This window comes from Dendrobates tinctorius, unplaced genomic scaffold (assembly GCF_039654945.1).
Source record: "Dendrobates tinctorius isolate UK_male_01 unplaced genomic scaffold, ASM3965494v1 ptg000140l, whole genome shotgun sequence".
NCBI classification, from domain to species: domain Eukaryota; kingdom Metazoa; phylum Chordata; class Amphibia; order Anura; family Dendrobatidae; genus Dendrobates; species Dendrobates tinctorius.
The window spans coordinates 11470316-11495608 of record NW_027361808.1 but is presented as its reverse complement, the minus strand read 5'-3'; the positions used below and the strand labels follow the sequence as shown (position 1 = coordinate 11495608).

Here is a 25293-nt window from a genome sequence, read left to right as displayed (position 1 = left end):
TGCCACTCTTCATAGGAGAATCAAATAGGAGAACTACTTGCAAGTGGCCACTTTAAATACCTTTTCTCATGATTTGATACACCTGGCTATGAAGTTCAAAGCTCAATGAGGTTACAAAACCAATTTAGTACTTCAGGAAATCGGTAAAAAGTAGTTAGGAGTGTTCAAATCAAGAAAATGATAAGGGTGCCTATACTTTTGCACCGGTCAAATTTTGTTTAAATGCAGATTGCACATTTTCTGTTAGTACAATAAACCTCATTTGAATCCAGAAATATAACTGAGTCCATCAGTTATTAGATATATGAAACTGAAATACCTGTTGCAAAAACCAAAATTGTTATAAAGAAAAAAGGTTAACATTAATAGGGGTGCCCAAACTTTTACATATGACTGTATCAAACATAGCGTTATCACTAGCAATATCGCTGCTGCGTCACAAAATCGGTGGCGCTTTAGCGATATAGCTATGTGTAAAACCCCCTTTACTTGCTGGAGCTGTATCGCCTTGCAGTGTGCCTCCTATTGGCCATTGTTCACAGGGCAGGGTTAGTGACATCCTATCTCCAGCACATAACTACTGCAGCTAATCACTGGCCCTGCAGCCTGGTCCAATTTCTGTCTGTGAATGGCACCATCAATAACACTCCTGTCAATAACACTAGAGGACGAAGCTGGAAGGTGACATGTCTTCTGTAGTTACTGCCTCCATAGTGAATTTATAATCCTATCCACCCAGTGGCAATTCTCGGTCACAATGGACAACCCTTTTAGGTTATTTCCAAAAACTAGTACAGCCCTTTAAAGGAATACGTGCCTGTAAAAGTCCAGGTCGTACTCGGAAGCTTCTTTGTTTGTGTTAATTTTCACATTAGTTGTAACACCTGCAAAAAAGTGGATACAAAAAAAGTAAGTACAATGTAAAGTACAAAATAAATTCCAGATATCACCTTAGCTCTTTACATCGGAGGAACTCTACCAACATATCTGCTTCTTTTAGGGAACCTGTCATGTAAAAAAAACAAACTAAAATTGACATGCAGATTTGGCGCTTACTTTGCCTGCAGGTTGATCTTTGCAGTTGCAGCACTGAGCCCGGTTGCTGGGAGGAAATTAACTTTATTCCTCATGACAGAAACTGGCTTTCAATCATTGAAAGGCTGCTTCAGTCAGAGCTCAGTACATGGTGAGCAGATGCTGTACTCACACCCAGCACTGACTGACAGCAGCCTCAGTACTGATGCACGGCTGAGCTGGCTGTCAGTCAGTGCTGGGGGCATGGTTACAGTTGTCAATTACTAGGAACTGACAGGGTGATGATAGTGGGCACTGGAGGGCATTTAGGACACTGGCACAACAGACAGGATGAGGAAACGCTAAATTACTTACCAGTAATGTGATTTTCTAGAGCCCATGACAGCACCACCAAAGAGATGGGATCTGCCCTTCAAAGGACAGGAAACCTACAGAATAGAAAGGGCAGCACCACTCCACCACCTCAACAATGCATGAGTAGACAATAAAATAGTTATATTTACCAGGAATCCTCCATCTACACACTAAATGAATCAAACGCCATGAAGGAAATTAACTCCTTTTAGATAGAATATCAGGCTTATTGTGCGCTGCTGGACCAGATACAAATACTAGCAAATGAAAAGTTTAACCATTTATTTTTCCAACGCGTTTCAAAGTGTTGAACCACTTCTTCCTCAGGGGATGACATATAGTGAACACATACAACCTTCTCTGATTAAATACATACAGTGTTTGAATTTAGGCGCCAAAGAAACATGTGATAGAGGGACAAGTGTCAAAGTTCAAGGGTTAACAGTGCGCTAAAAATGCCTTTACAATTGTTTAGTTCTCATTTTAACCTTTTTATATTCATATTACAGATAGTGTGTTTGAAAAGAAAAGAAAAAGAAAAAAGAAAAAAAGGACACAATTTCCACATATACCGAAAAAAAAAGGTTTACGTGGGAGGTGAAACGAACTGTCGACAAAAAGGGTCATGAACAAGAGTCACTACCACTAAGCTGGGGAAGATTTCGTTTGGGAAAGGAAGATATATCTCTGAGAGAGAAAAAACCATTAAAAACATATATTTAATAAAGAATGTTGGTATATATAAAAAATGTTGGTATATATAAAAAATCTGTTATAAAATCGTATTTAAAAGAGCTTATTTATTAAAAAATGTATAAAATGAATAAAGATTATGTTAATATATGTGTGAGGAAAAGAATTTATTATATAAGATTAAATCTCTGGAAACATCAAAAATGGTTCGTGGTGCACCGCAGAGAGAACGGACTCTCAGAGACAATGTGCAGAAGCTACTACATAAAAACGGGATCGCACCCAGAAATCGAAAATACATTTAGTATTAAAAGTTTTATTCAAGATTCTACACATCTCATCCAAATTCTCCAATTTATCAAATGGAAACCACATTATATGTTTCTGACCATGGATGTAACCTCTTTATACTCGAATATTCTTCACGATTTGGGACTGGCCTGCTTTAATAAGGTTTTAGTGGGTGATAAGAGATTGTCATTGGCACAAAAAAGGTTTTTATTGAAGGGTAAGGAATTTATTTTAAAAAATAATTATTTTACTTTTGATGGGTGTCTGTATCACCAGCGACTTGGGACTGCGATGGGGTCCCAGGTCGCACCTACATATGCAAATATTTTTATGGGGGTTTTTGAGGAATTTTATATTTTTAATTCTAGATTACAACAAAACATTATCATGTACAAAAGATTCATAGATGATTTATTCTTTATCTGGGATAACTCCAAAAATGACATTGATGAATTCATTAAGGATATGAATAATAATCACTGGGGTCTGTCTTTTTCCTCAACGTATAATTCTTCTACTATCAATTTTTTAGATATTACCATATTTATTCAGAACAATAATATTTTAACTAAAAACTTTTTTAAACATGTTGATAAGAATAGTTACATACCCTTTAGCAGTGGGCATTTTAGTAAATGGTTGAAAAATATATCTGCTAACCAATATAAAAGAATTAGAAAAAATTGTACGGATATGGGGGATTTCGAAAACCAAGCTGAAATTTTGAGGAAAAGGTTTCTAGCCAAGAAATATCCTGTGGATTTGGTAAAAAATGCCTATAATACATGCAAAGATCTCTCACAAAAAAACATTAATTAATACAACGAAAATTACCGCAACTGATAAGAAATTCACTAGTAATTTTATTACACGTTATTGTGCCGAGAACATTAAAATTAGGGAGATTCTGACGCGTAACTGGCATGTTCTTTTAAATGATCCTGTTTTATGCAAAACCCTACCTAGAAATCCTGGTATCACTTTTCGTAGAGCACCCACTATTAAAAATCTAGTAGCTCCGAGTCGTCTTAGAATAGAATCATTGTCCTCCCCACCAAATCCAATTTCAGGTACATATAAATGTTGCAGAAGAAATTGTTTATGCTGCAAAATTATTTCACACAAGATAAAAACCTTTGAATCCACTTTTACTAAGGAATGTTTTCCTATCAAAAGTTTTTTTTAAGTTGTGCTACTGAATTCGTTATATATGTAATTGAGTGTGATTGCAAAAAACAATATGTAGGAAGAACAATCCAGCCCTTACATCGGAGGGTTAACTCCCATAGGCATAACATCAAAATAGGGTTCATGCAGCATGGTCTGTCTAGACATTTTGCTTTAAAACATGAAAAAAATTTATAATGGATTCAGAATTACCCCTATCGAACATATACCCAGTGATCACCCTGACAGAATTGGACAACTAAATCACAAAGAAGTGTTCTGGATCTATAGATTGAATACCCTGAAACCTAACGGACTCAACGAAATTACCGAAGTTTTTTTATAAGTGTAATTTTTAAGTGCATATTTTTCTTTTAATAATTTTTTTGGACATATTCTGACTGAATGTCCCTCATATTTTTCTCTCTTTTTAGTAGAGCGTTCTCATTAAAATAAGGATTTATCAGTAATAGATAATCCTGTAGGGATTTTTATTATCTACTATATTCCCCATTTACTTCCCTTGAAAATATAGTTAATACTAAATGTATTTTCGATTTCTGGGTGCGATCCCGTTTTTATGTAGTAGCTTCTGCACATTGTCTCTGAGAGTCCGTTCTCTCTGCGGTGCACCACGAACTATTTTTGATGTTTCCAGAGATTTAATCTTATATAATAAATTCTTTTCCTCACACATATATTAACATAATCTTTACTCATTTTATACATTTTTTAATAAATAAGCTCTTTTAAATACGATTTTATAACAGATTTTTTATATATACCAACATTTTTTATATATACCAACATTCTTTATTAAATATATGTTTTTAATGGTTTTTTCTCTCTCAGAGATATATCTTCCTTTCCCAAACGAAATCTTCCCCAGCTTAGTGGTAGTGACTCTTGTTCATGACCCTTTTTGTCGACAGTTCGTTTCACCTCCCACGTAAACCTTTTTTTTCGGTATATGTGGAAATTGTGTCCTTTTTTTCTTTTTTCTTTTCTTTTCAAACACACTATCTGTAATATGAATATAAAAAGGTTAAAATGAGAACTAAACAATTGTAAAGGCATTTTTAGCGCACTGTTAACCCTTGAACTTTGACACTTGTCCCTCTATCACATGTTTCTTTGGCGCCTAAATTCAAACACTGTATGTATTTAATCAGAGAAGGTTGTATGTGTTCACTATATGTCATCCCCTGAGGAAGAAGTGGTTCAACACTTTGAAACGCATTGGGAAAATAAATGGTTAAACTTTTCATTTGCTAGTATTTGTATCTGGTCCAGCAGCGCACAAAAAGCCTGATATTCTATCTAAAAGGAGTTATATTGGCGGCCACGGAGTGGACCCTCGGGCGTGCAGCAAGCTGACATTGGTCTATGTGCTTATATCTTTCCTGGAAAGGGTGAGCAGATTTTATCAGTCTTTTTTCCAGTTTCCACCCAGATAAGACCCTATTGCGCTCTTTTTCCTTAGTTCTTTCAATGAAGGAAATTAAGTGATCACCCTTTAACAGTGACGGGAAGGAATATAAAAGTTGCCGTCATGGGCTCTGGATCATCACATTACGAATAAGTATATTTAGTGTTTTCCCATCAATCATGATAGCCCCACACAAGAGATTTACAGATGAACTTTAAAGTTAGGGCAGGACCACAGACTATGAAACCCTTCTGCTAATGGAAAGGACAGCAGGAGTTTCCAGATCAAGCCTATAGAGTCTACAGAAGGTGAAAGGTGAAGATCGAATCACAGCCTTACATATTGCTTGATGAGGACATTCGCTTTCTACAGTTACTGTGTTGTATGACAAGACATTTACATGGTGACCTAGTATAGATGAAAAGAGCCTTCTTATATACTGCTTAAAGCTTTTTTAGTTTACACTCCCTGACAGAAGTTGTGTCGCTTATCCATGTTATGTAAATCTGACCTTTCTGTGTCCATTAAATGATCAATATTTCTGCATTGATGCCAATTTATTTTCTTAAACCACATTTTGGAGGGTTTCAGCTTTCAAAAGAATAATTTATACAACCAATGATGCAGTCCTTCAAGCTCATGGGAGCCACACAAAATATTAAATATGACTAATAGCACTACAACTTCATTCACCAATGTTATGCAACATATATTTGTATTTTAAGTTAATTATTTGTTTGAACATCACATTACTATCTGTGGCCGACAAAACTTTTGTCTTGCCAAAATCTGACCATTCTGTGTCCATTAAATGATCAATATTTCTGCATTGATGCCAATTTATTTTCTTAACCTAAACCACATTTCGGAGGGTTTCAGCTTTCAAAACAACAAAACAATAATTTATACAACCAATGGATGAATTTAACATCAGGTTATAAGCTTTTATTTACATAACATGGATAAGCGACATACCTTCTGTCAAGGAGTGTAGCGGAATCGAATCTTTCATTGCAACACGTGTATTTGTGACCATACTACTACTGGAATACAGGTTAGAGTTTTAACAGCGATATTGCCTTCATAAGAGTTTGTGGTCATACTGCTGATTAATTTTGATAAGGAGGATTTGTGGATTATCTGCGTTTTCCAGGTCTGAAGACCTGTTGGACCTGCAGCAGCTGGATGTATAAACTATTGAAATGTTGTGTATCCAACAATAAATCAGGTTAGTATAACCTTAAACACCTTTATCTCCCTAGGATAAAACCCTATTGCAAATGTGAGGCAATGGGGAGGATCATATGAGAGGGTCGATATGCGTCCCCAAGGATGCGGTGTCCTAGTATACCCGCTGGAGTACGTTGTGTTCACAGCAGGATGCATGTGTGTCACAAAGCAAAAGAAAGAGGATTGGGTCCAAGTAGTGACTCAGTCAGATTTGAAGGAAAATCCATTAAGGGCTTTTATTTTTGGAGTGATCTACAGGATGGTAGTGGTACTGCTGTTCACTCCCTCCAGGCCAGGTATGCCAAGTGGATCGGGGTCTGCAATGTGTCTTCAAGAAAATGGCACCGGAAAGCGCAGACGCCAATTTGGGCACCACAACCCGCTGTTATAACTTTATATACTCCGTGTAATGGAGGTCAGTGACGTGGATCAGAAAAGAGGCCTGAGCTCATAGGTTTTCAGTTCTGTAGTATTTATCAGAATCAAGCAGGTTTACAGATAAGACACAGCAGGGTAAAAGCAGATGAAGATAATAACGCAGTGAGCAAACGTACAGACCGTGGAGATGTATGAAGTCCAAGTTGCCAGATCCGGAGACCTGGAGAGCAGGTCAGGCCTGCTAGCAGGAAACAGTCCTTGAAGCGGAGGTGGGTGCAGAGCTGATCCGAAGAAACAAGTCTTTACAATGAGACCAAGATTCACAGGCAGGCGGGGTATCCCAAGGTAACGAAGAGACGAGCTAGGTAGCAGTCCTTCCAGCTTGATAAAAAGTCCAAGAACAAGTATACTCAAGCAATGAGTAATCATACAGAGCATCCTTATATACAGAGCAGACAGGAACAAGAGAGATCAACACAGGAAATAAGATGGCCCCCGTTGAGGCTCGTGACTCCATCTTGGATGAGGGCAAAAATGAACTAAACTAAGGGCAAAGCAGAAACTGAGCGACAGACATAAGGCAAGGATATCAGAGAAACGGATATGCAGGCCAAGTCCTTACACCCGCCCTCTCCTGACATCACAGCACCACAGAATGTGGGCGGGGTGCAGGATGGGAGCAGCACATGACAGAATGGGGGCGCAGGATGGGAGCAGCACATTACAGAATGGGGGAGCAGGATGGGAGCAGCACATTACAGGATGGGGGCGCAGGATGGGAGCAGCACATTACAGGATGGGGGCGCAGGATGGGAGCAGCACATTACAGGATGGGGGCGCAGGATGGGAGCAGCACATTACAGGATGGGGGCGCAGGATGGGAGCAGCACATTACAGGATGGGGGCGCAGGATGGGAGCAGCACATTACAGGATGGGGGCGCAAGACGGTAGCAGCACATTACAGGATGGGGGCGCAAGACGGTAGCAGCACATTACAGGATGGGGGCGCAGGATGGGAGCAGCACATTACAGGATGGGGGCGCAAGACGGTAGCAGCACATTACAGGATGGGGGCGCAGGATGGGAGCAGCACATTACAGGATGGGGGCGCAAGACGGTAGCAGCACATTACAGGATGGGGGCGCAAGATGGTAGCGGCACATTACAGGATGGGGGCGCAAGACGGTAGCGGCACATTACAGGATGGGGGCGCAAGACGGTAGCGGCACATTACAGGATGGGGGCGCAAGACGGTAGCGGCACATTACAGGATGGGGGCGCAAGACGGTAGCGGCACATTACAGGATGGGGGCGCAAGACGGTAGCAGCACATTACAGGATGGGGGCGCAGCATGGGAGCAGCACATTACAGGATGGGGGCGCAGGATGGGAGCAGCACATTACAGAATGGGGGCGCAGGATGGGAGCAGCACATTACAGGATGGGGGCGCAGGATGGGAGCAGCACATTACAGGATGGGGGCGCAGGATGGGAGCAGCACATTACAGGATGGGGGCGCAGGATGGGAGCAGCACATTACAGGATGGGGGCGCAGGATGGGAGCAGCACATTACAGGATGGGGGCGCAGGATGGGAGCAGCACATTACAGGATGGGGGCGCAGGATGGGAGCAGCACATTACAGGATGGGGGCGCAGGATGGGAGCAGCACATTACAGGATGAGGGCACAAGACGGTAGCAGCACATTACAGGATGAAGGCGCAAGACGGTAGCAGCACATTACAGGATGGGGGCGCAAGATGGTAGCAGCACATTACAGGATGGGGGCGCAAGATGGTAGCAGCACATTACAGGATGGGGGCGCAAGACGGTAGCAGCACATTACAGGATGGGGCGCAAGACGGTAGCAGCACATTACAGGATGGGGGCGCAAGACGGTAGCAGCACATTACAGGATGGGGGCGCAAGACGGTAGCAGCACATTACAGGATGGGGGCGCAAGACGGTAGCAGCACATTACAGGATGGGGGTGCAAGATGGTAGCAGCACATGACAAGATTAGGGTGCAGGATGGAAGCAGCACATACCAGGATGGAGACCATAATACCAATATAAATGCTCGCCACCTGGGCGTGAACAGGTTCAATAGCTAATGGCGTTATAACATGTTATTCCAATCCTATTTTTCATTGTTACATCCTGTGAATTTAATAAAGGTTTTTTCTGCCCACTCCTCCATAATGGCCACCTCCATGAAATGTAAGGCATATTGTGGCTGTATGTACAAATACCCCAGTCTCTGCTTAGAAAGTCTGCAGCTCCTTCGGGGTTACCTTTAGTCTCTGCACTGCCTCTCTGATTATTGACTCCCATGGATGGGCTGAGAGTTTTGGTGGGCAGCCCTCTCTTGGCAGGTTTATTGTGGTACCATGTTCTTTCCATTTGATGATAATGGATTTGATGGTGCTTCAGGGATCATCAGAGATTGGCTTTTTTTTTTTTTATAAACCAAAACTGACTTGTACTTCTCAATAACTTTGTTCCTGACTTGTTTGGAGATCACCTTGGTGTTCATGGTGTGATATGGTTAGTGGTGCCTCTTGCTTATTGGTGTTGCAGCCACTGTTGCCTTTCAGAAAAGGTAAAGTGCATAATACTGACAGACATGTGACACTTAGATTACACACAGGTGGACTTCCTGTCACTAAGCATGTGACTTATGAAGGTAATTGCTTGCACCAGAAATTTTTTAAGGGGCTTCATAACAAAGGGGTGAATACATTGAATACATATGAACTTACCAATTTTTAGTCATTAAATCGCATAAATTTAATGTCTGCCTATATTTTTCTCACTTCACCAAGTTTCAGTGGCAAGTAAAATTTTTGGCACCCTTGGTCAAAATGACTTATTGTGAACAGTTTAACCTAGTATATGTATAATACAATAGATAGAAGAAAAGTCTGCAGTTCCGCAGCCACATACTGTAAAATAACAGCAGGAGTTGACAGGATAGAAGAGATGGATTACATACAGTAAATACATGTCTAGAGGGTACAGAAAGTATTCAGACCGTTAAATTTTTCACTCTGTTTCATTGCAGTCATTTGGTAAATTCAAAAAAGTTCATTTTTTCCTCAATGTACACTGCACCCCATTGACTGAAAAAAAAAAAAAAAAAAAGTAGAAATTTTTGCATATTTATTAAAAAAGACTGAAATATCACATGGTCATAAGAATCCAGACCCTTTGCTCAGTATTGAGCAAGAGCACCCTTTATTTTTTTTTTTTTTTTTTTTAAACTGTGTATTTTATTAACATTTTTAAACAGATACAGAAAAAGTACATGAATGTATAGATATGTCTCACAAGCTTGTTAGCAATAACTGTAAACCAGAAATCAGTATACATATCTTAATATCCACTAATACAATGAAAACAGGGAATATGACAAGACGAACAATACAATACTAGACAGGGAAATATAAGGAGGGGGGGGAAGGAGTGGGGAAGGTGAATATTTCAGGCTTCCATCAAGGCCAAACTTCACTGTTATTCTTTATTGGCCCAATAAGTGTCCCAGAGTGACCAAACACTTTCAAAAAGATCTACTGTGTCATTTGACAAGGCAGATAGATACTCCATCCTTCTCACATCTTGGATCCGAGAATGGAGATCGGCAAGTGAGGGTGGGTGGGCTAACCTCCAGTTACAGGCAATTAGACACCTGGCGGCTGTGGTCATATGCAACAGTAACCGCTTCACTCTCTTCCCCAGCTGAACAAGTGGTATATTTAATATGTAGAATTTAGGATCCAGGGGAACCCGAAGGTTAGTTACTTTATAAATAAGAGATTGCACCAGCCTCCAGAAACCCTGGATATTGGGGCATACCCAGAATATGTGCGGTATGTCTCCTCCTGTAGCTCCACACCTCCAACAATTGTCAGGTATAGTTGGGTTTAGTTTATGTAGTAGTGATGGGGTGTGATACCAATACATAATTAATTTATACTGATTTTCCTTATAAACATAGCACGAAGATGTCTTTGAGGCAGTATCCCAGATCCGTTTCCACGTACACAAGGGAATGGTCTCACCAAGGAAATCTTCCCATTTCCTCATATAGGTGTGATTTGGCTTGTCTTCTGGGCATGGGGCAACTAAAATACGATATATATCTGAGATAAGGCCTTTAGTAGAAACCCCAGCTCTGCATAATCTTTCAAATAGTGTAGGGATAGAGACTTCTAAGGAGGCAAAAAGGGAATGCATCAGGTGTCTTACTTGTAAATACCGATACTGTAAATTGCCAGGGAGATTGAATTTAGCAGATATGTTGGCGTAGGGGAGAAGGACTCTGGAACTTGCGTCTACTATGTCAGCAAAGCAAAAGAGTTTCCTGTCAAACCATATTTTAGTCGCTATACCCTGCATACCGTCTGGCATTCTGGGATTAAAAAGAAAAGAAGTCAAGGGAGAACGTTCGGATTTAAGTGGAAACTTTTTGACACAACAGTCTCATATCCTCTTAGTGAAGGCTATAGGGCCCAGGGAATGTGGATCAAGCTTGTTAGATGAGGTGCCCCAGAGGTAGGAGTTGGGGTGTATTGGGGCAAGCCATAACTTCTCTATTTCCATCCATCTAGAGAAGGCACAGCGATTAGACCATGCAGGGATGTGACGTAAGTGTACTGCCCAGTAGTACCTAGTAATATCTGGGACCCCCAAGCCTCCTCTCAGTTTACTGTCAAATAAAGTGGTTTTCTTGATTCTATGTCTCTTGTGGGCCCAAACAAATTGAAGTATACTAGACTGAATGTTGCGCAACTCTTTGTATGGCACACACACCGGAAGGGTCTCAAATAGGTAAAGTAGCTTTGGCAGAACAGACATTTTGACTGCAGAGATTCTGCCAAACAGAGACAACGGGAGAATGTTCCAATTGAGCAGGAGCTTTTTTATCTCAGTAAATAAACTAGGATAGTTCTGCTGGTATAATAGCTTATACTTAGATGTTAATTGTATCCCCAGGTATGTCAAGGATATATTTTTCCATTTATAGTTGTAGTTTTCCTGTAATGAGGAAACCCGCACCTGTGGAATATTAAGAGGCAGAGCTTCCGTTTTGTTCTGGTTGACCTTATACCCCGACAGCCTTCCAAATTGTAGCAATAAGGAATGCAAATTCGGGAGGGTGATATGTGGTTGGGACAAAATCAATAGGACATCATCCGCATATAGAGATAGCTTAAACTCCTTATCTCGTACCATTACTCCACGTATATTAGGGTCATTGCGAATAGCAGCAGCCAATGGTTCAATACACAAGACAAAAAGAAGGGGGGACAAAGGGCATCCCTGACGGGTGCCGTTGTGTATTTGAAAGGGTTGAGATGTGGCATAAGGAAGCCTGACCGAAGCTGAGGGGCATGAATATAGACTTTTCAGGGCAGTAATAAATGCACCCGAAATTCCAAAATGATGTAACGTTTCGAACATGAATGGCCACCCCAGTCGGTCAAATGCCTTCTCCGCATCCAAACTAAGAAGGAGTGCTTCACTCTCTGTCTTATTAACAACCTCTACTAAGTCAATGATCTTCCTGGTATTGTCTCCTCCCTGTCTACATGGGACAAAACCCACCTGGTCTTTGTGTATTAGGTGAGGGAGTAGCGGTGAAAGACGTAGAGCCAGTAGTTTAGTAAAGATTTTCATATCAGCATTAAGGAGTGCTATGGGCCTATAATTGGCACATTCCATAGCATCCTTCCCCGGTTTGGGTATAAGCGTAATGTAAGAATGTAGCATACTTGCGGGTATAGGGGAGCCCGTGAGGAAGCTATTAAATAATTTAACTAAATAGGGGTGAGTCGAACCGCAAACGCCTTGTAGTAGAAGTATGTCAGGCCGTCTGGACCCGGTGATTTTCCATTAGGAAGTAATTTAAGCACCTCTCCTACCTCTTCACCCGTGATTTCTTTATTCAGTGTATTTCCAGTGTTCTTAGTAAGAGTAGGCAGCTTACACTGCTCAAGAAAGGAGTGGATTAGGTCCCTCTGTTTTCCTGGGTCTGTAGGAAGAGTGCTAGGCAAAGAATACAATCTTGACAAATAATCCTGAAAGATGTTTGCGACTTTAGTGGGATCATAGACCATATTCCCTCCCGAATCTCTCAAGGCATAAACGGATGAGTTCCCCCTATCCTCTCTAAGTTGGCGGGCTAAAAGGGAGTGAGGTTTATTTCCTTTGTCATAATATTTATGCTTGCTATAAAGTAGTAATTTTTCTGTTGTATTGACCGCTAAGTCCCTCAGTTGGGCACGAGTCTTTACTATTTCAACATCCCCATTGCTCTTCCCCTCTGCCCATCTGCTACTCACCTTTTATCTCTAACCTCCTCATTTGGCCTTTCGCAGCTTACTAATTCTCCAACGCATGAAGACGGAAACTCCCTCGACTTGGTCTTCTCTCGGCTTTGCGCAGTGGATGATTTTGCAAACTCCCCTCTCCCGCTCTCTGACCACAATCTTCTTTCATTCTCTATAAAGAACTGCCAGGCTGCTCAGGTCACCCCCACTGTCCAGACTTATAGAAACATACAGGCCATTAACACCCAGAAACTTCTGAAGAACTTGCAGTCTTCATTGGCCCCTATCTCCTCCCTCTCATGTCCTGATTCTGCATTGAAGCATTACAATGAAACACTTCAAAGTGCCCTGGATGAATTTGCACCCCCTATAAATAGAACACCACAACACAGACGGCGACAAACCTGGCACACGGTGAAAACACGTTTCCTGCAGCGGTGCTCCAGGTGCGCCGAACGTCTGTGGAGAAAATCCAATCTACACGAAGATTTCATCCATTTTAAGTTTATGCTTAGAACATACAACACTGCCCTTCACCTCTCCAAACAAACCTATTTCAACACCCTCATCACCTCACTGTCCAATAACCCGAAACGTCTCTTTGACACTTTTCATTCTCTACTCAATCCAAGACTACAGGCCCCAACCACGGAGCTCCGAGCTGACGATCTGGCCAATTACTTCAAAGAAAAAATTGACCAGATCCGACAGGAAATTATCTCCAAATCCCCTCATACCATGCACTGTCCTCCCTCCCCCACTGCATCTAACTCACTCTCTGATTTTGAACCAGTCACAGAAGAAGAAGTAAGCAGGCTCCTTGCATCTTCTAGCCCAACTACTTGCACCAGTGACCCATTTCCATCACATCTCCTCAAGTCCCTTTCCCCTGCTGTCACCCCTCACCTAACTAAAATATTTAACCTCTCTCTCTCTTCTGGTATTTTTCCCTCCTCATTTAAGCATGCCATCATACATCCACTACTTAAAAAACCATCCCTCAACCAAAACTGTGCCGCTAACTATAGACCTGTCTCTAATCTTCCCTTCATCTCTAAACTCCTGGAACGCCTGGTCCACTCCAGTCTTATCCGCTATCTCTCAGAAAACTCTGTTCTCGACCCTCTCCAATCCGGTTTCCGCTCTTTACACTCCACTGAAACTGCCCTCACTAAAGTCTCTAATGATCTGCTAACAGCTAAATCAAATGGTCATTACTCCATGCTAATTCTCTTGGATCTCTCTGCAGCATTCGACACTGTGGGTCATCAGCTCCTCCTCACTATGCTCCATTCCATTGGCCTCAAGGACACCGTTCTCTCCTGGTTCTCCTCCTATCTCTCCGACCGCTCCTTTCCTGTTTCTTTTGCCGGTTCCTCCTCCTCTCACCTTCCCCTTACTGTTGGGGTTCCTCAAGGATCGGTTCTAGGCCCCCTCCTCTTCTCCTTGTACACTGCCCATATTGGTCAAACAATCAGTAGATTTGGTTTCCAGTACCATCTCTTTGCTGATGACACCCAATTATACGCTTCTTCTCCTGACATCACGCCAGCCTTTCTAGAAAACACTGGCGATTGTCTAAACGCTGTGTCTAATATCATGTCCTCACTATATCTGAAACTGAACCTGTCAAAGACTGAACTCCTGGTGTTTCCTCCCGCTACTAATGTACCTACACCCGACATTGCCATTTCCGTGTGTGGTTCCACTATTACTCCCCAGCAACATGCCCGCTGTCTTGGGGGTCATACTTGATTCCGAGCTTTCCTTTGCCCCCACATTCGATCACTGGCTCGCTCTTGTCATCTGCACCTCAAACATTTCTAGAATTCGACCTTTTCTTACTTTTGACTCTGCAAAAACTCTTACTGTTTCTCTTATTCATTCTCGTCTCGACTATTGTAACTCTCTTCTAATCGGTCTCCCTCTTACCAAACTCTCCCCTCTCCAATCTGTCTTGAATGCTGCAGCCAGGATCATATTCCTCACCAATCGTTACACCGATGCCTCTACCTTGTGCCAGTCATTACACTGGCTACCCATCCACTCCAGAATTCGGTATAAACTTATTACCCTCACCCACAAAGCCCTCCATGGCTCAGCACCACCCTACATCTCCTCCCTTGTTTCAGTATACCACCCTACCCGCGCCCTCCGTTCTGCTGATGACCTGAGGTTAGTATCCTCAATAGTCAGAACCTCCCACTCCCGTCTCCAAGACTTTACACGTGCCACGCCAATTCTTTGGAATGCACTTCCCAGGTCAATACGATTAGTCCCCAATCCCCACAATTTTAAGCGTGTCCTGAAAACGCATTTATTCAGACTGGCCTATCGCCTCAACACATTAACCTAACCTATCCCTGTGTGGCAGAGCCAAAAGTTTTACCATAACCAGGTTCCCAGCATCATGTTCCCACATGCTTTATGCATCCATTAGCCCTCTGTGTCTGTACTGTTACACGCTTAACATTATGGCTGGTCCATACAATCAGAGCAACTGTTACCACCCACCTTTCGTGTCTCCCTCTTTCCTCAGACTGTAAGCTTGCGAGCAGGGCCCTCACTCCTCTTGGTATTTGTTATAATCTACTGTATGTGATTATTGTTATGCTGTAATGTCTATTGTCTGTACAAATCCCCTCTGAAATGTAAAGTGCTGCGGAATATGTCGGCGCTATAAAAATAAAAATTATTATTTATTACTACTATACCTCTAAGGGTACGTATTGTTGGGTTAAGGGTCATCCTATTCTCTAAGTCTCTGAGACTTTTGAGGAGCTGATCTCTCTGATATAATCTATCTTTTTTTATATGAGAGCTTAATGCTATGCATTGCCCTCTAAAGACGGCCTTATGGGCTTCCCAGACAGTAGAAAAATTAGGCACTGACCCCTCATTGTTCTCGAAGTATTCCATCAATCCGGCTTCCAGTTTGTCTCTGTAGGGAGCCCTCTTGAGGAGGGACTCATTGAGCCTCCAGTGGCAGACTCTTGTACGTGGGATTGTCTGGTCTAGGGTGAGAGTCATTGGCGCGTGGTCTGACCACGTTATTGCACCAATATCCACATTGCTCGTCAATCTAAGGGTCTGAATGTTGCCAAAGAAAAAAAAATCGATCCTGGTGTGTGTGCCATGAGGGGGGGAGTAGAAGGTAAAGGTTTTTTCTGAGGGATGTTTAACTCGCCATAGATCAAATAAGGCAAACCTGCGGATCAGTCTTCGAAAGGAAGCTGTCAATTTACGTTGAGACGGGCTCGACAATTGATTGTTAATGGTCAACCTGTCCAATGAGTCAGAGAAAATAATGTTAAAATCTCCACCCACAATCCACGCTGAGGAGGGGAGGCGTGTTAATTTGAGGAGTACCCGGTTCAAAAAGAGGACCTGGGAGGTATTAGGGGCGTAGATGTTACACAGAATAATTGGAACTTCCTTATATGACCCTTGTAGGATAAGGTACCTACCCTGTGGGTCTGCCAGGGAGGTAGTAACTTGGATGGGACAGGTCCTTGATATCAAAATCGCCACACCGGCTTTTTTCCTTTCCTGGGAGGCTAAGAAAATTGTGGGGTAAAGGTGTTTAGCGAAATTGCAGTTCCCATTGAGATTCAGGTGTGTTTCCTGTAAGAAAACCACATCAGCTCGCTGGGTCCGCATCTCACCAAGCACCATTCGTCTCTTAATGTTTGAGTTTAAACCCTTAACATTTAGTGTTAAAATTTTAACCATATTTTAGGTTGTAGTAGCAGAAAGCAAAATTAGCATTACATACAGAGACCAACCGGGTATTGCCGATCTCAAAATTGCCTGATGGCCCACGATGGATGGCTCTCAAAGAGGTACAGAAGATTCCCTCACCACAATCAGGGTAGACATATAAGGAATGGGAGAAGACATTTACAATACACACAACACATAGATCACAACATTTACATGTCACAAATATTACCAGAGAGGAGTGAAGCCACAGGCGAAAGCCTTCTCCGCTACCGTCCTCTCCAGCCAGGGTCAGAGAAAAAAAGATTGGCATAACGTAAAACTTTACCAATATCTAAACCCTGACCTCCTTTACCAACTCTTCCGTAGGAGGAACCAGGGTAACTCTAACCCTTAAAAGGGCGTCTGTAGGTATGGACACACTGCTAGCACAGTCAGTGTCAAAAGCTAGATTCTAAACATTTAAGAGAGGGGAGTGTGCAATTCTCACCGCCCTAGTAGCAAGCCAATGCAAATAGTGTGAGGAGTCTTAACCAGATTATCATAAAAGAAAAAGAAAAAAGTGAACAGCTACTTATGAAAGAAAGAACCAACCAAAGTCCCTATAATAAACTGGGGAGGGCACAAGATCCCCCACCAACTGCCCCCCAAGGGGGGACTCCAGCTTGAAACCAGAGATTCAAACACAGGGCTCCAGTTCCCAGAAGCAAAAGCACCCTTTTGAGCTAGTACAGCCGTGAGTCTTCTTGGGAAAGACGCAACAAGTTTTCCACACCTGGATTTGGGGATCCTCTGCCATTCTTAATTGCAGATCCTCTCCAGTTCCGTCAGGTTGGAAGGGGAATGTTGGTGGACAGCCATTTTCAGGTTTCTCTAGTAGATACTCAATTGGATTTAGGTCAGGGCTTTTGGCTGGGCCAGTCAAGAATGGTAATAGTTGTTCTGAAGATACTCCTTTGTTATTTTAGCTATGTGCTTAGGGTCATTGTCTTGTTGGAAGGTGAACCTTCGGCCAAGTCTGAAACCCAGAGAACTCGCAGAGGTTTTCATCCAGGATCTCTCTGTACTTAGCCGCATTCATGTTTCCATCAACTGCAACCAGTCGTCCTGTCTCTGCAGCTGAAAAACACCCCCATAGCATGATGCTGCCACCACGTTTCGCTGTTGTAATTGTATTAGGCAGTTGATGAACAGTGCCTGGTTTTCTCCACACATACCACTTAGAACTTTTAGGTGATAACTCTATCTTCATCTCATCAGAAGAGAGAATCTTATTTCTCAGTTTTGGAGTCCTTCATGTGTGTTTTTTTTGCAACCTCAATGCAGGATTTCATATGTCTGACTGAGAAGCTTCCGTCGGGCCACTCTGCCTTAAAGGCCCAACTGGCGGAGGGCTGCATTGATAGTTGACTTTGTGGAACTTTCTTCCATCTCCCTACTGCATCTGTGGAGCTCAACCACAGTGTTTTTGGGGTTCTTCTTTACCTCTCTCTCACCATGGCTCTTCTCCCATGATTGCTCAGTTTGGCTGGACGGCAAGGTCTAGGAAGACTTCTGGTAGTCCCAAACTTATTCCATTTAAGGATTATGGAGGCCACTGTTCTCTTAGGAACCTTGAGTACTGCAGAAATTCTTTTGTAACCTTGGCGAGATGTGTGTCTTGCCACAAATCTGTCTCTGAGCTCCTTGGCCAGTTCCTTTGACCTCATGATTCTCATTTGGTCTGACATGTACTATGAACTGTGAGGTCTTATATAGACAGGAGTGTGCCTTTACAAATCAAGTCCTATCAGTTTAAACACAGCTGGACTCCAATGAATTAGAGCCATCTCAAGGAGGATCACAAGGAAATGGAGACAGCATGTGACTTAAATATGAGTGTTTGAGCAAAGGGTCTGAATACTTATGACTGATAATTGTTTTTCTTTTTAATAAATTTCCAAAAATTTCTACATTTGTTTTTTTTTTGTAAGTCAAGATGGCGTGCAGAGTGTACATTAATGAGAAAAAAAAAATTTTTTTTTTTAATTTACCAAATGGCTGCAATGAAACAGAGTTAAAAATTAAAAGAGGTCTGAATACTTTCCGTACCGACTGTGTGTATGTGTATGTGCGTGTATACACGCACATACACAGGGTGGGCAATTTATATGGATACACCTAAATAAAATGGGAATGGTTGGTGATATCAACTTCCTGTTTGTGGCCCATTAGTATATGGGGAGGAGCAAACTTTTCAAGATGGACCATGGCGGCCATTTTGAAGTCAGCCATTTTGGATCCAACTGTATTTTTTTCCAGTGGGAAGAGGGTCATGTGACATCAAACTTATTGAGAATTTCACAAGAAAAACAATAGTGTGCTTGGATTAAACGTAGCTTTATTCTTTCATGAGTTATTTATAAAGTTTATGACCACTTATAAAATGTGTTCAAAGTGCTGCCCATTGTGTTGGATTGTCAATGCAACCCTCTTCTCCCACTCTTGATACACTGATAGCAACATTGCAAAAGAAATGCTAGCACGGGCTTCCAGTATCTGTTGTTTCAGATGCTGCACATCTCGTATTGTCATAGCATAGACAATTGCCTTCAGATGACCCCAAAGATAAAAGTCTAAGGGGGTCAGATCGGGAGACCTTGGTGGCCATTCAACTGGCCCATGACGACCAATCCACTTCCCAGGAAACTGTTCATGTAGGAATGCTTGGAACTGACACCCATAATTGATTGTATGGTGTGGAATATGGGGTGCAAAGATAGTGGGACCATTCTTTATCAATGGAAACTTCAATGCCACTGGATATCTGAAATTGATACATGATGTGTTGCCCTCTTTAAGCACTGAAGATGGCACGTTCCCAGAGTTTTTCCAGCAAAATGGTGCACCACCACATTATGGGTGTCAGGTCCGAGCATTCCTACAGGAATCGCGTTACCCCCACTGCACAGGGGGAATCTCAAGCCATGTCCTCTGCGGTCTCCAATTCCTCTTCAGCTGCAGAGATTCCTGCTCAGCAGAAACGTCGGTCCAGGCGTCTTGCCCAGGCTAATGCTAGGCGTCTGGTTGCTCCTTCAGGCTCTGTGGAACACCATGCTTGAGTCAGCAGCAAGGAGACGCTCCAGGGACTAAGTCCTGTATTTTGCCTACTGAGCATGCCCGTGGGACGACCTCTCATTGGAGGTCGGAGGTCACATGCGCAGGTCCCGTTCCTGCTCTGATTGGTCCACTACTGGGAAGGTCCCAGAAGGACGCCGCTATAAAAGTCACATGGCCGATAGGCCATGCGCTAGTATAGACTCTTATGCTTAAGGTGTGTATGATGATGGATGCATGTATCTGGTGACCGACTCATTTGAAACCCATACCCTTGGTTGCACCTGTTAGGGTCTAGTGGTTAGAGTCAGCGCCTGTCAGTGGCTAGGCTTTAGGCCACAGTGCTTCCCAGGTCAGCACCTCACGAAGCACCATATTGTGCCATCCAGGGCAAGGCACATAAGTACCGCATCTACTGCGGCGCAGAGTGCTGGTGAGTCAAGAGGGACTCTGACCCTATGTCTTGGTGTAGAGTTCTTTGACTTTACACCAGCGCTCACTTCGCCGAGCTCTGTGAGCTTAACAGGCTTCGGCATTTATATTCGGCGGTAGTGCGGCTCTGTGAGGCAACAGAGCCCGCCTCGTACACAGCGGGTGACGTTAACCCACGTGCGTTCACTTATTATACCGCCATATAGTATCTGCCATTACTTAGCTGCAGTATTCCATCTCTGCACGGTGGACCCCAGGCTGCGAACGTACCTCATTTTATTTGGTGCGTTCCGACAGCCTAACACAGTCCTTTGGTTGAAAGTTATATTTTCATTCCTATTACTTTTGGGATATTACTAGCACTTGTTTGACATCCAGCTTGTCCTATTGCAAGGGGATTTTGAACATCACAGCAGGGGTTATTTTTTTTTTTTAGACTTTCCTAAGTTAAATAAGATTTGGTTCAGGTGATCACCTAGTCAGAAGCACATTAAGTAGAATAAGGTGTACTGACACTGGAACGGAATGGCTGTCAGACATATAGAGAAGATGATTTTTATAAAACTGTGCAGTGGTCTCTTATTTTTGCCAGAAATGTGTGTATGATATACAGCTCAGGCAAAACTTGAGACCACCACATCAAAACCCTGTCATGTGCAGCCCATTCTCCAGACCTGAACCCCATTGAAAACCTCTGGAATGTAATCAAGAGGATGATGGATAGTCACAAGCCATCAAACAAAGAAAAACTGCTTAGATTTTTGCACCAGAAGCAGTGTGTAAGACTGGTGGCAAGCATGCCAAGACGCATGAAAGCGGTGATTAAAAATCATGGTTATTCCAAAAAAATTTACTTTTTTTTACATTCGTTTATTAACAAAGAAAAACAAGAAAACAACATGTACCCATATGCATACATCAAAATAATACAAGTGCATGTTGTCAAAATAATTACGGGAGAATAGCAATTCGCACATTAAATTGTTTATACAATTTTAGTTTCACAGGTCTATGAGTTATTGCTTAAATAGTAGATTGAACAAGCAAACAAAAGCTTTGTTAAGCTCTATATCCTTTGAAAGTACATATCAACAAGATACTACAAATCTAACTAAACTTGCACTGGAAGCAATCTGCATCCCAGACAGTGGAGGAGTTCATTAATAGAGTCACTAGTTCTATAAGGCTGGAAAAAGGAGTATATATTAAAAGAAAACCCATCGGAAAATTTGATAAAATTTGGAGCCCCTGGCTTAACACCCCGGGTTTGCCATCCCAAATTTTGCTGCTGGAGAATCTGTTCCCTATGCTTCGTTAATTATGGTACCCCTTATTCCCTCTTGGTTCCATATTAACTCTTGCTTTATGAATAGGTTTCATGAATATGTCTATTGTTCATTTTGTACTATGTGCCTGACTGTTCATAGTTCTATGCTGTACAAGTCTTATCTAGTTTCATATTGTCCCCCTTAAAAATTGTTTGTTTGTTTTTGTGTGTTTCTCCTTTTTTTCTACTAATAGGTCACATTCTATGGGACCCACGGTTATATTAGTTATAATTTGATAATGGGGGGGGGTTGGGGTGTGTATAAGAGGTATGCCTCAAATCTGTATGTTAAAACTGTGTGTGCTGTTGTGAGTTCATTGAGTTCTCCTTCCAGGCTCCCTCTGGTGGTAACAGGAGGTAGTGAGGCTGATTTAATCAGAAGAGATCTGTCACCTGATAATGGGGATGACTATTGGACCTCAGGAATCTCAGACTGGATTTAAGACAGCCGACGCCCTAGTCTGGTGCTGGTGATTCCTTCTGCTTGTCAGGTCTTGGTTCTCAGCTCTGTTCCAGTCAGCTCAAGCTAAGTTTCTCTGCTAATGTTCACACTTGATTTTGTTTTTCTATTCAGTTTTTTGTGTGGTCAGCCAGCCCCGGCTGGGTCTGTGCTGAATTTCCACTCTTATTTATCTGTATTTGCCAATTTGCTTTTTGTCCTTTATTAGATTGGCTTCTTTTCTCTCTGTCTCAGAATATTGCAGAGTGCTGATATAGTGGGAGAAGTCTAGTGACTTCAGGGTTAATTTTGTTATCAGAAGTGTTGGACATTATTTTGTAGGGTTTTTGGCAGATTGCAGACAGTGTCTTTCCTTTCCTCTCCTTTCTAGTTAGTTTGGGCCCCATTGTTTGCTCAGCCTATTTTCCTACCTGTGTTTGTGTTTTCATCTTGTTTCACAGTCAATAGATGTGTGGGGGCTGTCTATTCCTTTGGGGTCTGCTCTGGGGCAGTTAGTTTTCCCCTTTTCTAGCTTTAGGCTTATTTAGTCCTTCGGCCGTGACGAGGCGTCTAGGTTCATCGTAGGTACGCTCCACAGCTGCTGCTAGTTGTGTGGTTAGGATCAGGGATCTGCAATCTGCATAGTTACCAACCTCTCTGGTTTTTCTGGGCTTAGCATGTTTAGATTTTTCCTCCTCGGTGACCCATTCATAACAGTGTGCCTTGTCTCACTTTTGTAAGTTAAAACTGTTTAATAAAAAATAATCTGATTTAAAAACAAATCTAACTAAACTACAACTATACCTAAAACGCTGCCTAGTACGTTACACAGTATTAAAAAAATATTATGCGATGCCATAAATATATCTCATTGCATTTCAACTATAACAGTCACGGTGATACCGAGCCTCCACTCCCCGAAATAGTGAGATGAGAGGAATTCCAGTTATCCCAGATTTTGTCGAATTTCCCTAGACAACCCCTATTTTGGTAAAGTGTTTGCTCATATGGAATGACCGCGTTTACCAGGTCAATCCAGGCTCTAGGGGTGTGACCCTCCCATGCAATGTAGCGCCAAACCTTCTTAACCAAAAAAAGTGTCTCACATAGAAAGATCCTAACATAGTGTCCCCATGTCTCCTCGTCTAGCACCCCAAATAAACAAACTAATGGACTGAGAGGAACAGAAGTTTGCACTAAGGATGTTAACAATGATTCTACTTCAGACCAGTATTGAAGGACAATGGGGCATCCCCACACCATTTGTATAAAGTTTGCTTCCATTATATGGCACCTCAAACATTCCCAGGACTGGAAACGACCCATTTTGAGAAGTCGTAATGGAGTTAGGTACGACTGGTTTAAGATAAATAATTGAGCCATTCTTTTATAATACATGGAGATACTTTAGTTGGAGATTCAAGAATCTCCTCCCAATCCTCAGGCTGAGCATCAGGAATGAGATCTCCCCACTTCCCCCTAACCGTCATAGCAGAGTCAGTTCCCACAGACAACATGTACGTATAAAGAGTAGAGATAAGGCCCTGAGGGCCTTGGGATTTAAGGATTCCTAATAAAGGGAGAGATGAAATAGGTTGGGTAATGCCTGAGTAACGTAGATACGACTTATGGGAGTTCAAGATAACGAAAGAATTGGGATCTAGGAACATTATATTTAAGTTGGATTTGTTCAAAAGACATTAGGATATTACCTTCGTATAAGTCTTTAATCGAGGAAACATTATGTGAGATCTAAAAGCCAGCGGACCAGCGGTTCAACAGCATCGGGAAATAGTTATTGTTCCACAGTAGCATTTTAGCTATAGTACCCTTAAAGTGGATCACTTTTTTGACCTGTCTCCAGACCGACCTCGCCAAACGAAGTAGAGACAACAATCTAGGGGCACTAAGCTTATCTGTCTCAAGGAAAACCAATGGACAGCCAATCTCGGCAGCATGAACAAGATGATTTTCCGAGTTTGGCAAATAATTATCTGGCATCCATTTACTTAAAGCTTTAATCTGTCCTGCTAGATAATGCAAATAAAAATCAGGCAGTGCCACTCCCCCCCCCCCCCCATCTGCCTAGACCTTTGTAAAGTGGATAGTTTAAGCTTCACTCTAGATTTTCCCCATATAAAGGACGTGGTCAGGGAGTTCAGATTGGTGAAGACAGATTTAGGAACCAGTACCGCACTATGCTTGGAAGGAGTAACTAAGTTTGGGAAGTAGAATCATTTTAATTAGATTAATACGGTCGGCAACAGATAGTGGAAGCTCACTCGAAGAGGCAAATTTGAGTCTGACTAGTTCCAGTAATGGAAGGATATTAAGTTGTAAGTCAAGTTCACTACTTTTAGATATGTTGATTCTTAAATATTTAAAATGAGACACCATAGGCAATAAGGACAATGAATTAAAATGGGTCGTAGGGCCATGAAAGAGGGCAGATTTACTCCAGTTGATATATAGGCCAGAGTATTTACTAAACTTATCTATGGTAGTAATCACATGTGGCACCGTCTCATCCATTTCATCCATAAACACCACCAAGTCGTCAGCGTATAAACCAATAATGTCTAGACGATCTCCTATATTTATATCTCTAATCCTCGGAGAGGACCTCACACGTATTGCCAACTCTTCTATAGCAACGGGCAAAGAGGGCTGGGGAGAGGGGCAACCCTAGCGCATCCCCCTAGATAGAGAAAAGGATTCAGATATGGAGTTATGATTATATGAGCTTTAGATTTTGCATACATTACAACAATTCATTTTTTTTAAATTAGCACCAAAGCCATATCTCTGTAAACATGCAGACAAGAATGGCCATTCATGGGAATCGAAGGCCTTAGTGGCATCTAGCGATGCCAGGGCCCAGTTATTATACGGTACCAGAGAGCTATACTGAACCACCGACTGAACCCTCCCTGTTATGAATGAGTCACCGAGGAGGAAAAAACAAAAAGCAAGCTAAGCCCAGAAAACCAGAGAGGTTGGTAACAAGCGGATTGCAGACCCCTAATCCTATACGCACACAACTAGCAGTAGCCGTGGAGCGTGCCTATGGTGGTCCTAGACGCCTCGTCACGGCCGGAGAACTAAATAAGCCTAAAGAAAGAAAGGGAAAATCTAAACTGCCCCAGAGCAGACCCCAAAGCAATAGACAGCCCCCAACATGTATTGTCGGTGAAACAAGATGAAAACACAAACACAGATAGAAAGATAGGCTGAGGAAACGATGGGGCCCTCACTAACTAGAAAGGACAGGAAAGAAAAGCTGCTGTCTGCAATCACGAAAAAAACCCTGCCAAAAAATGTCCAACACGTCTGATAGAAAAAAATTCCCTATATCAGCACTCAGGTATA

The 25293-nt window shown here is 42.2% G+C and overlaps 1 protein-coding gene across 2 annotated transcripts in view; it reads right to left on the bottom strand.

Annotated features, from left to right (window-relative positions):
* LOC141049032 (protein Mis18-alpha-like) overlaps positions 1 to 25293 on the bottom strand; it is a 167997-nt gene that overhangs the window by 124603 nt on the left and 18101 nt on the right. For both annotated transcript variants that reach the window (XM_073545137.1, XM_073545136.1), the window contains exon 2: positions 818 to 884. In XM_073545137.1, the coding sequence (XP_073401238.1) occupies positions 818 to 884 (67 nt within the window). The remainder of the gene's footprint in view (positions 1 to 817; positions 885 to 25293) is intronic.